General features: G+C 42.1%; 1 protein-coding gene across 2 annotated transcripts in view; it reads left to right on the forward strand.

Moving 5' to 3' along the window:
* LOC148011753 (putative magnesium transporter NIPA3) overlaps positions 1-12,650 on the forward strand; it is a 50,532-nt gene that overhangs the window by 17,715 nt on the left and 20,167 nt on the right. For both annotated transcript variants that reach the window (XM_087670139.1, XM_087670140.1), the window contains exons 3-8: positions 10,105-10,195; positions 10,293-10,453; positions 10,562-10,689; positions 10,774-10,911; positions 11,023-11,115; positions 11,197-11,320. In XM_087670139.1, coding sequence (XP_087526265.1) covers positions 10,105-10,195; positions 10,293-10,453; positions 10,562-10,689; positions 10,774-10,911; positions 11,023-11,115; positions 11,197-11,320 — 735 coding nt within the window. The remainder of the gene's footprint in view (positions 1-10,104; positions 10,196-10,292; positions 10,454-10,561; positions 10,690-10,773; positions 10,912-11,022; positions 11,116-11,196; positions 11,321-12,650) is intronic.

Raw genomic sequence — 12,650 nt, forward strand, 5'->3', positions numbered from 1 at the left:
GAGGATATGATGGCTGATGATGAAGAGGTTGCGATTGCAGTTGTGCTTGATTATGAAAGTTTTGTTTTTTTGGCGGAGGCTTTTTCGGAGGAGCTCTATGATGGGGAGTGGTTGTAGACTGGGCAATATTTGAGTACCTTAACAAGAAGAGATGGATGGTTAGATGATCAGTTCAAGAGAATCAAAAGAAAGACATATGGCTATTTTTTGAAGAATGGCTTTCTTTGGAAGCATCCAAGGCATAAGAGAGGAACTTTAACACTCCCCTCAAATGATGAGCCTCTACACTTGCTGGCTTTTGCCTCCTCTACATGATAACACAGCCTGGGAGAGTAGCTCATAGATAGCCTAGTCAAGTTAAAGCTTGAGACTTTACATCTTTGGCAAGGGTTTTTTTTTTACAAAGCAAATCCACTATGGGAACAAATTTCTTAGAACAATCTATTAGAGTTGTTGATGGTAGTGGAAGCATCTTCTTCTTCTTTTTCATTCATGAATTGACTTTGATAGTGGTCATTCTGCATCTGTTGTGCTCTTTTCTTGTGAAAATATTCATTGGAAATATGGCCAGTCTTACCACAATAATGACATGTCATCTCACTTTTGTTATCGGTGTTGAATCCTTGACCTCTTCCTTTGGGTCCAGCAGCTCCTTTGGTGTATAAGAGATTTTCCCTAGATGATGGAATACCATCTTTTGCATTCTTGTTCTTCTGTTTGTTCTCTTCATCAAGGAGAGAGTGCTGAATATCTTTGAGTGAGAGACTGGGAACATTACTTGGTGTTGAAACAAGGTTCTCATATGGTTCATGATTAATATTGGCAAGTAGCACTGCTATTGCCTCATCTTCATCAATGTTCTTTTTGAGAGTTGCAAGCTGAGTTTTAAGGCTCTTGAACTTATTAATGTGCACAGTCATAGAGGAATTGTCTTTTACATCCAATTTATAAAATTGCATGAGTAATTTTACCTTAGTTCTTTGCTTGGGTGCCAAAGATTCTGTCAAGTTCTTCCCATGCCTTCTTTGCATCCTTGATGCCAGAAATATGATGTAATACATCATCGGATAGACCCCAGGCAATAATACCTAGAGCTTTGTTGTTCATCTTCTTCCATGCCTTTGTTTTAGGCATAGAAACAAAGAATGGCCGTTTCGGCTTGTAGGAATGGCCTAATGCGTTCCAAACCCTCTAAGGAGGTGAAACGGCCAAGGAATGTTCCTTGCCATTCCCAAGGCCGTTTCCTGCTGTTTCCCTTGCCGTTCCCTGTTTGAAACAGTCGTTCTAGGCCTGTTGACCAAAATATAATGTTTTTTTCAGTTTTTTCTTTTTGCTTGTGTCACACTCCTTCTATTACATGTTCACCCATCTCCATTTGGCATTGCCCAATGTGCACACACTACTCTCTCTCTCTCTCTCTCTGTGGTTGAAGATTCAAAGTGTCAAGACAACCCACAAGCCAATCAGGAGTCTATGCAAGTTTAAATTTGATGCATTATCGACTCTTACAAATCACAATCAAATTTCAGCCTATCGTCATTTCCAAGGTAATCATCCATTTATATTGTCTAATTTCAAGGAAAATTGGGATAATTGGGGCAATTCAAGGAAATTTGGAGCTATGGGGGTAATCAAGTCAATTTTGGGACATTTGGGACATTTTGGAGCATTGAAGGATATTGGGGCAATTAGAGGGACATTCTTTGGGGCAATGTGGGTCATTCAGGGCGTATTTGGGGCACTTAAGATATGTGTCATTTCCCATGTTCCCGTTTCTTGATCTTGGATGTTCCCCCCGTTCCAAGGGATCCCGTTTCTTTTCCCGTTCTCATTCTCGTTCCGGTTTTCCGTTCCAGGTAACTATGGTTTTAGGCTGGTTTTCTGCAGCATCTTCCTCTTTAGCATATTCTTTCTTGTCATCTGCATCATCTTTCTCAAAGAGATCCAGAGGTATTTCCTCATGAGATGGTACATGGTTTTCTCCTTTCAGGCGTGAAAGCCTTTACCATTAAACTTTGCTATGTGCTCAAGTTAAGTCATCTTAGAAGGAGGTCTTACCACGAGGATACTCGGGCAGTGTCTGTCCTTTTACAATGAGATTAAGACTTTCAAGGAATTGGAAAAATTTCAAATCATTACAAACTAAGAGTAGGCTTTGAAGCAACTGAAATGAGATCATAAGATGATTTACTCTTGATTAAGTTAAAAAAACCTTAAGTGCCAAGAAGCACTTGTTGAGTATCAATAGTTACTAGATCTTGATATTGGGCTTGATGTTGTTAGGTAATTTTTTGAGCTTCCTTGGGCACTTCCAGATTTCAGAGGTAATGCCAGAGTGATAAAAATCACTATTGATGATGGCAGTGAAAAAGGAACAAGGTTGCCAAGCTTTTTCAAGTTTTTGGTTATGGCTTCCTCTGGGGTTTCAGACAGCCGACCATTCTTTCAGCCTGTGCAGCTCAACGAGTTGACCATTGCACAAGATATTGCATGGGAAGTAGGCTTGCATAGTGAGCTTCAAAAGGCCTATGGTCACAGAGTAGATCGAGGATTGTGTGATTGGCGACAGCAGCACAACCGAGATCTAGCGCAGACAAGATAGGGAGGTCAAATTCTCGTAATGTCGGGCTCCACAGTGAACAATGTCACACTTTGATGTGATAGGGAGCTGCGTTGGGAGTAGATGAGGAGTTCCCAAGAAGACATCTCGAGCTGAAATCACCTGTGTGATGAGATCTAAGTGCTCAATTGAAGGTAGGTGCAGTAATACCGAAAAATGGGTTTAGAAGGTTGTCACTTGGCAAAAAGGCCCATGCAAAGTGAGAAAACGTTTTTAGGGACTGGGTCTCAGCCATTCAATCAGTTTACAACCTGGGAGAGAGAGAGAAACGGAGTTGCTAGTCCATTTTCTGATCAAAGAACAGCAATTTGCTGTAGAAGACAGTTAACTGGGGCCTTAGCATGTGGGAGACACCAGGGAGGGGCTGGCAATAGCATTAATGATTAGGTGATAACATTTTGGAGGTGCTTGGCAGTAACCTAGGTGACTACATTAAATGCATGATGGAGAAGGTAGTAGGCAGATTTTAGGGTTTTTCTGTGAAGAAAAGTAGATTTCTCTCTCATCTTCCAACTTCTCCAACCCCCTCTCAAGAGAGCTTAGCATTTCTCAGCCATTTTGAGTAGATCTCAGCCAAATTTGGTGGATAGTAGAGGGATCTCTACTGTATAGCCACCTTGGGATTCCTGCCAATAAGAAAAGGCATCATACACTAAAATCAGCATCTGAAATTTGTGGAATTGACATGGATTTCAAATGCTAGGCCATCCATTGTGAATCGGGGCAACATTTGGCGAGTTGGTGGTTCTATTTGTGTAAGCCTTGTGTCAAAATCAAAGGGAAATTGGGCCAAATTTCTTGTTGATTGTTTGTACAGCAAGAGGCTTTTGGATCAACAAAGGAGATTGTGGAATCTTAACTTGTACTCAATCCATCAACAATTATAGTTAAAGAAATACCGAAAGGGGCGTCAATTTTGGGGCCAACCTGGTGTCTATTATCCAAGATTGATAAGGTAATGTGTGCCACCCTTTTTGAGAAGGTTGGTTGGTTCCAAGTTGTCTCTTGACGAGGTGACTGCAGAGGCCCACTCGTCATAGTTGAGTACTTTAGCTATTCCTTGGATTGTTTATAGTGGAGCTACTCATCAATGACCCATGTCTCAGACTCAACAATGACCCATGTCTCGGACGTTTTCATCTCTTGAGCCCCTGCAGCTAGGATAGTTTGTGTTGGGAACAACTCAATCAAGATTCAAGCTCATAGTTGCGTCAGTTTTGCTATTGATCATGGCTCGGATCTCACTGTGTTGGATGATGTATGTTATGTCTCCCAGCTTCTAGGCTTTAGCCATTGCACAGGAGCCTATAGACATGGAGTGTCTTTTGCATTTTCTCTTAGGTTATCTTAGATACGACTCTCTTTATGAGTTGTCAAGTCATCGAATGGTTGAGGGCCTTTTACATCTGAAGCTATCTCGAGATATCTGTAAAGCCTGTCAACTCGGGAAATAACATTGTTTTCCATTTCCTCAGTAGTCCACAATAGAGCTAAGGCACCTCTTAGATTGATTCATGTTGATCTTTGTGGGTTGATATCCAGTGTTGCCTTAAATAGTGCGTTGTACTTTTCTATGATAGCGGATGATTATTCTCGATACATGTGGGTATACTTTTTTAAGTCCGATACATTTATCTATTTCTTTGCTTAGGTGCTGCTGGTTCATAACCAGATTGGTCAACTTGTAGGATGCATGAGGAGTGATAGTGGTGGCGAATCTCTCTCTCATGAGTTTTCCGAGTTTCTATAGGAGCATGGGATGTCTTGCCAACTTACATCTATGGACTCTCCCTCTTAGAATAGTGTCATAGAGCGTAGGAACCCAACCATCATGAACATGGCACACTCTATGTTGTTTGCAACAAAGCTCCTTGAGTGCCTTTGGGTCGAGGCTATTCACGTTGTGGTGTACATTCTTTATCAGTGTCCCACTGTAGTTGTTCCTTAGAGGACTTAGCATGAGGCATTTTTTGGCTTTTGGCTTTTGGTCTATTATTTTCCACTTTAGAGTCTTTGGAAGTTGTGCATACATGCATATACTGGATGATAAGATAGGCAAGTTCACTCTTTGAGTTGATCTCTTGATTTTTGTAGGTTACTTTTTTGAAGTGAAGGCCTATCATTTGCTTGATATTCGGGCAAACAAGACGATTGTTAAGAGAGATGTAGTTTTTGATGAGAGGGATATTGTGCAGTCTTCTCTTTGCACTGTTTCTTGAGATTATCTCATTGGAGATGGTGCCTTCTGAGTTGGATCTACTGTTCACTCTTGACCTTTCCTCAGATTCTTTAGCTCCTAGCCCTCTCCGCAAGACGTGTTATCTCGCTGGTACCACCAGACCATGTGGGATTTGGGGATTTCTCTATTGGATTTCACTCTAAAGGGCCGTAGAAGATCTACTAGGTGTTCACCTTAGGCTTCATTTGCATCACTATTTATAGTTGTTTACACGGTGCATTTCGAGATGGATAATTGGTAGGAGGCTCTTCAGCACCCCCAATGCCGAGAGGCCATGGAAAAGGAGCTAAAGAGTATTAACCAAAATAAGACGTGGACCTTGGTGGATCGTTCGAGTCACAAGCAAGTCATCAAGATGAAGTGGATTTTTAGGACCAAGCTAAAGGTTGATGGGACTTTAGACAAGTACAAGGCTCGTCTTATAGTGCAAGGGTTTTGACAAAAGCAAGGCATTGACAATGAAGAGATCTTTGCTTTTATTGCACGGTTGACATTATTCCGTTTGTTGGTTGTGCTAGCCGCTCACTATGGTTATTAAATGGACATCAAAAGTGCTTTTTTGAACTGTTATTTGGAGGAGGATGTCCATGTGGAGCAACAGCCCCTCATGATCCGAACTTATATGTTTGCATCACTTCAAAGGGGGTTAGCTATATCCTACTATATGTAGATGATTTACTTTTCATAAATTTGGGAGACATATTGACTAAGGCGGTCAATCAACTAGTGCTATTACTTCCCAGATTCAGCTTGGGTGCTTCCTCCCCTACTTTAGATTGATGGGGATAGGGAAGCCTTGTTGACTTTCCCTTCTACTTGTTACAAATGGTGCCCTTGCACCTCACATGATGTCGCATGGAAATTGCGCGGGGGTTCATGAAAGTCGCTCGCTGCAGGGACGCTTTGAGATGGGAGAATTCAATGAAATAAAACTTATCCAAAAGAATTTGAATGAGAAAGTTCATAAGACTTTCAGATTAGATCAAAAGAGTTATGGGAAAGACAAGGATGAATTCTCAATCTGAGAGAGAAGAGAAGTAGGTAGGATATCAGATTTTATGGAAGAATTTTGAGGAAGGCGAGGAACACCAAGCTCGAACTTAAGCTCTTGATAGCAACTCGCGACGACGGAAACTTCAATGTAGGTGAGAGGCTTAAAGCTTGACCTCAAGCCTTCTCTCTAAAATTTGATGGCCATCTTCAAAGAAGGCGCGGGATACAAGCTCCACCTTAAGCCTATTCTCTCGAATTCGAAGCGAGATCTTCAAGGAGGCGAGGGATTCAAGCTCAACCTCTAGCCTCTCCCCCTTGATTTGATGGCCCGTATCTCCCTCTCTTATATAGATTTTCCTCCTCTTCTTCTCTCATTGTGCTTTTAGATTTTCCCAACAAAGCCTAAGGCTTTTTATTTTAAAAGAAACATTAAGGCTTTTAAAACCAAACACGTTGTTTCTTTTCACTGTTAAAAGCTTACGTATTAAGGTTTTTTGCCACCTTAGGTGTCTCTTCCGTCATCCACCTTCTCATCAGGTCAATTTGTAGGGGCGCATCGGAGACTTCCGCAAAACCCACCCCCAAAGAACACTTTGCCCTCTCCCTTCTTTGCTAGTGAATCCCTCACGAGTTTAGCGAGAGGGGGAAAGGTGGAGGAGAGGAAGGAGGAAGAAGGGAAGAAGGGGAGAGAGAACGGGGAGAGAAAAAGATAGGGAGAGCGAGAGAAACCGTCGAGGGGAAGGGAAACCGTCGGGGAGATTTCTTTTCTCTTTTTTTTTGGCTTGGTTTTTTTTAAAATTATCTTTGTTTTGTTTGCTTTTCTTTGTTTTTTGTTTGTCTATCTAGGGTGTTGTGTTGTAGTGGTGTTTTTTTTGTGGTTTTGTATGTGTGTGTGTTTTTTTTTGGGTATTTGTGGTTTTTGTTGTTTTTATTTCCTAGGGGCTTGTTGTTTCTTGCTTATTGTATATTTCATTGTCCTTGTTACCCATGATTTTAGAGAGGATGGTTGTAAAAAAATTATGCGAGCTCAGAAGATAAACACAAGTAGCGACAAAACACAAAGTGGGAAACGGTAGAACTAAACGGTAAAGAGTAACTCATAGAAACTAGAAGAATGAATACTAAATGCTGTAAATACACTATACAAGAGTAAGAACAAAACCTTGAATCTTTGTCTCTTAGAATGGACTAGGAAAAAGATGAATTGGAGAGAGTATCATACTCTAAATGGATCTCGAAACATAGTAGGCAGCCTATATATATAATCAGCAGGCTGCAAATGCAGGATTAGGATGAAGAATTTGACTAGATCAGGCTGATTGAGGGCAGTGGCAGCAGGGCACCATGCAACCGTAAGCTAGTGGGCATGATAGACATCATCCAATGAAGCGAGATCATGGCCTTTATTAATATGAAACTTGACGCGACCAATGCCTTGAATCTTGGCTGAGAAGATGTTCCCATGTCAGTCATTCTCGACTGCAGGGGTCGGGGGATAAAATTTCATTGAGTGGAGTCATATGATGTGTAGCTCCATTCTCCACAATCCAAGTGGTTGTATGGCCACAAGGTCATGTAGGGTGGGCCTCTGTGGTCGCTTCATCAATTGGCAACTTGTGAATGTAGACCAAGCTCTCAACCTTCTAATGCTCTATAGGGACGAGGTGGGTGTGAGGACGGAAGTCCATCAAAGGTTTGATAGATTGATTTGACATGCCCTTTGGAGGTGGAACAATGCAAATTGTGATGGTTGACTAGTGGCAACATGATTTTGAGATGTCCATTGTCCTTGATTTTGTTGGTTGCTGCCATTTTGTCTCCACTGTGGGGGGATACCATGCGACTGTGGAGCAAGGTGGTGGTGTGTTTTGGGGAGGGGGTTTTTCTTGGGTTATGTGCCTTTAGCCTTTGAACCACGCTTGCTGTTAAAATCAGTCTTTTGATTGGTAGTACCTATTTTTATTGGGTATATTTTGCCCGTGGTTTAAGTTCCCTTGGGACTCCCTTTGATTTTGATCCTTTTTGTCCTTCCCTTGCTTTCCCTTTTAAGAAGTTTGAAACAAGGGTCCCTTTGTAGGTGAAAGAGAGACAATTTTATGAAATCGAGTGAATAGTTGAGTGTAATGCAGTAGCTGACTCTCAAACTCATAAAATGTACGCATGGTAGGTTGTGTGATCACTTGAAATTGAAGCATTTCTTTGGCAGCTTGTTTAGGAACAATGTGACTTGGTCATCAGGGGACTTGGGAAGTCTTGTAGTGGCAAACTTGGCAAGGGGACTTGGGAAGTCTTGTAGTGGCAAACTTGGCAAGTAGATGCTGGTATTCCATTGACTTGCCCTTTAAGATCCTTCAGGTTGGTGATTTTGAACTCTTGGAGTTCATAATCAAGATTGCATGACGGGTCAAGAGAATTTGGGATACCATAAGGTGTCATAGGAGGAGGCACTAGAACATGAAACCCTTGCCCAATTGTAGGCTGTAGCATTAAAAGATAACCAGAAGACCCTTTATGTAATGCCATGTGGGCAAACTGTGGTACCAATTGGGCAATACTTGGGGGTTGGTATGCTTGGGTATGTAATCCATGTGAAAAATACCTCAAAAGTGGTTGGTTTGGGGGACAAGTCCCCACCATTGGTGCATGTGCACCTCCACCACCTAATTGGGCAAAAGCAAAGGACCTATAGGTGAAAGATGTACCTATGTTTGAGGGTCCCTCTAGTATAGTGTGTGATGTAGGGGTGAATGCAGTGGTGAATGAAGGTAGAGATGCAATCGAAGGGTGGGATGGGTGGGATTTGAAATTGTAGTGTAGATGGAATTAAAGTGAATGCATTAGATTGATTTTGTAAATTAAATGATGGAAATTGAAATGTAGATGATAGTATAGTGTGTGATGTAGGGGTGAATGCAGTGGTGAATGAAGGTAGAGATGCAATCGAAGGGTGGGATGGGTGGGATTTGAAATTGTAGTGTAGATGGAATTAAAGTGAATGCATTAGATTGATTTTGTAAATTAAATGATGGAAATTGAAATGTAGATGATGAAGACTAGCCTAATACATACCCTTTAAGTTGAAGTACTAGCTGATGAACATGGCTGTGTGTTGACATTTGATTCCTCGCAATTATGCATGCCACTATCAGGACTCAAGTTTGAGTTACTTGCTAGCAGATGTTTGTCTTGTGCATAGTCGTCTCCTGCTTGTGAGCCTCAGTTTGTGTCGGATGAGGACATTAGGAGCTTTGAAATTGTATTTGTTGATCATCTTGTGTCTTTTAGACATTTTAGATCGAGGGTATATTAGTGCATTTCATTTTGGGCACTGCAACTTTTTTGGTCATTTGGGTGGGCTATCTTGGGTGCCCACATTGTGGTCCTAGCCACTTGCATACCAATTGTGACCCCATTTTGCCTATACATAGGCAGCCTACTCTCCTCATTCATTCATCCAGATTCCACTGTGATCATTCAGCCAGCCCTCCCCATTCTCTCATCCCCGTGCTACTGTTTGGCACCCATGTTGATGCTCAATGGTGCATGTTGGGGCTGATCATTGCAGCCTTTCATCTTTCAGCCATTGCAGTCAGTTTGTTCCTTCTCTCCTGTGTTGATTCGGTCTTCTTCTTCTCTCTGTTTTTACTTTCCCTTCTGCTGGGCACTCTCACACTACCCAATTATGTGATCCAAATGGAAGATCTTATCTTCAATTTTCCTTTTATTTCCCTGATGCAGTGATCTTTAGTGTATTTGGATTTGGGCAGGCTGAGGGCCTCACCTTGTGGTTGTATTGGCATTGGTGCAGGATTGACCAACCAAGGTTATTCTTACAGATGCATTTATGAGCCATATGCAGGCCTGTGCATGGAGTGTAGGCTGTTTGACTGGCTTTACCAAGCCCATGGGCTTCTGATGCAGTGGCTTTAATCAGACATAACTCTAGGAACTAGTTTAAAAAAAGGATAATGATCAAGCTAAAGGATAAGTTTGACTTCATGTGAATGTTAATGACTTCTGCTATATATTACCAGCTTCAAACAATGAACCCAGACCTGCCCCCTCAAGTGCAAGTGTATGCACTAGTTACAAAAGAAAAAAGGTTGAAGCCAGAGGCTATTGTAGATTATTAGGCATATTGTGAAAAACCTCTGTTTTAAGGCCCCTTTTTTGTTAGTCATTTACAGCAGATAACAGCAGTAGATGTGATCTTTATTGCTTATGCTTCCTCTTTCGAGTCTGATTTTTTCAGTGATAAGTGGGGAAGTTGCAAATTTTGCTGCATATGCATATGCTCCTGCTATTTTGGTGACTCCGCTTGGTGCAGTCAGCATCATCGTAAGGTAGAATTCAAATGATTAGATGAATGGGTTACCTTTTCTACTATTTTCATTACATCTGACTGAAGCTAAGAAGTGTGTATGTGCCATTTCGTGATAGTGCTGTGCTGGCACACATATTTTTGAAAGAGAAACTACATGCTCTTGGGATTTTGGGTTGCGTGATGTGCATAGCCGGCTCTGTCACAATGGTCATGCATGCACCAAGGGATCATGCAATTGATTCAGTAAAAGAGATCTGGCAGCTTGCGACACAACCTGGTAAACACAAGATTCAATAAACATTTTAGGTGTCATAAAATCTGTGCTCAAAACTTGGATATGTTGATCAAGTTTCCACTTCAATAAGAGTGTGTGATGTACTTGCAGCATTTCTAATCTACATGGCATCCATCTTTGCTCTGGTTCTGGTTCTGGTAGTCTTTTTTGTACCTCAGTATGGCCATTCACATGTCACTGTATGCATCAGCATTTGCTCCTTGGTGGGATCTCTCACGGTATGAAACAATGACACTGATGGGGTTGTGAATGTTCCTCTTCATATCTTATGTCCAACACTGAGCTTTATCATGTTTGGACAGGTGATGAGTGTGAAAGCCCTTGGGATAGCCATAAAATTGACCTTTGAAGGGGACAACCAGTTTTTTTACCCACACTCTTGGATTTTTCTGTTTATGGTTGTTCTCTGCGGTCTCACACAACTAAATTACTTAAACAAGGTGAGGTTGTATGGCTTTGCCATCCACTTTGAATATGTTTCTGTCTGCCACTTATTTTGTGATACTTGTACTGCTTTCCAGATACTAAGATTTATGTTGCAGTGACCTCAGGCTCTTGATACATTTGACACAGCAGTGGTATCTCTGATCTATTATGTGCTCTTTACTTCATTCACAATCCTTGCCAGTGTGATAATGTTCAAGGTAAAAAGCGTACTAGTAATGATTGTTGATGGTTTTCAATGTACTTCATTACATCAAATCACCATTCATTGGTCTGTACAGAACTGGCAGGGTCAGAGTGCTGCAAGCATAATCTCTGAGATGTGCGGTTTTCTCATCATCCTCTCTGGGATGACTTTGCTTCTTGCCACGAAAGATATCGGTGACACAAAAGTAGCTGGAATGAGTAAGACTTCAAACCTATTTTGCCTTGGTGGTTAAAAACTGAAAAGGCTAATAAGTATTCAATAGCGAAGGCAAGGAGAGGGGAGGGAGAAGTTAAGGGAGGGGAGAGGATGCAGGGAGGCTAAGGGAATTGTAGAATCTTTAATCTTCTGTTGACACAAAAGTAGGTGGAATGAATAAAACTTCAAGCCTATTTCCCTTGGTGGTTAAATCTGAAAAGCCTAATTAAGTATTCAATGGAGAGGTCAAGGAGTTCTTAAAAACAAAATAAAAGGGACCCGGGGGGTGGGGGGGTTTTCGGGAGAAGTGGAGGGAGGGGAGGGGAGAGGGATGCAGGGAGGTTAAGCGAATCGTAGAATGTTCAATTTCCTGTAGTTTCACTACTAATTTTGCCGAGTGCCAATGGATGCAAGAGTTCGAGTACAAGAAAAAACATTAACAAGACAGAGGTGCTGATTGGGACCTGCAACAGATGAATGAACAGCATGAGTACAAGTTCAACCCCTATGTCTTAGCAGAGTACATCTCATAGGGTGTCAGAGTCTGTGTATGGGCATTTCAGTTTTTAAAGCCAGTGCATATTTATGATGGCTGACCTGTTTTTGGTGCCCGTTTTGGGGCTGGCTGACAGGTCATTTCTGGCATTACTTTTCTGCCTATTTATATGCAGGCTCCCTCCTCCTCAGTCACTTCAGTCATTCGGATACTTGTCCTTCAACATGACTGCTTCCATCTGGAGAGAGGGAAACTGGTGCACATTGCGAGTGACGCACTGCCCATACTTCTGTACTGTTCTTGAGCCTTGGTGTTACATCAATAAATGTAACTTATTGGGAAACAAGCGCGAGAGATGACCGTCCGGGGGCCTTGGGCGCCCGTACGTGGTTAAGGGGAGCTTAGGAAGTAAGCGAGTCATAAATATAGTATAACTCACGAGAAGTTGATGGCTGGCAGGGGAGTGACGACGTCGTTCTCTCCAACAACTTCCTAGGTGTGGTTGGGTGGAGAGTTAGAGAGACCTCTCGTGCTTTATGAGGGGAGTCGGCAGAAGTTTTGGTGTCGGCGGAAGATAGTCCTGCAGACATTTAATACTGGTATCAGAGCCTTAGTCCACGACTCTTGCGATTGGAGATGGGCGTCGATACTGAGGGCGACTTGCGATTTGAAGTCGGGCCCGTAATTCATCTAGGCCATCGCCCGTCTTCTCTTCAAATCGACCCCATAATATTTCACTCGAAGTTCAAGTGACCTCGTAACACGTGGCAAGTGACGTCCTTCCCCTTCGGCTGTAAATTTTCTTCCGCATCCGGCATGGCAGGGCAGCCCAACTT

Source organism: Lygodium microphyllum, chromosome 28, assembly GCF_053477565.2.
Source record: "Lygodium microphyllum isolate KBCC chromosome 28, Lygodium_microphyllum_v1.1.10, whole genome shotgun sequence".
Taxonomy (NCBI): Eukaryota; Viridiplantae; Streptophyta; class Polypodiopsida; order Schizaeales; family Lygodiaceae; genus Lygodium; species Lygodium microphyllum.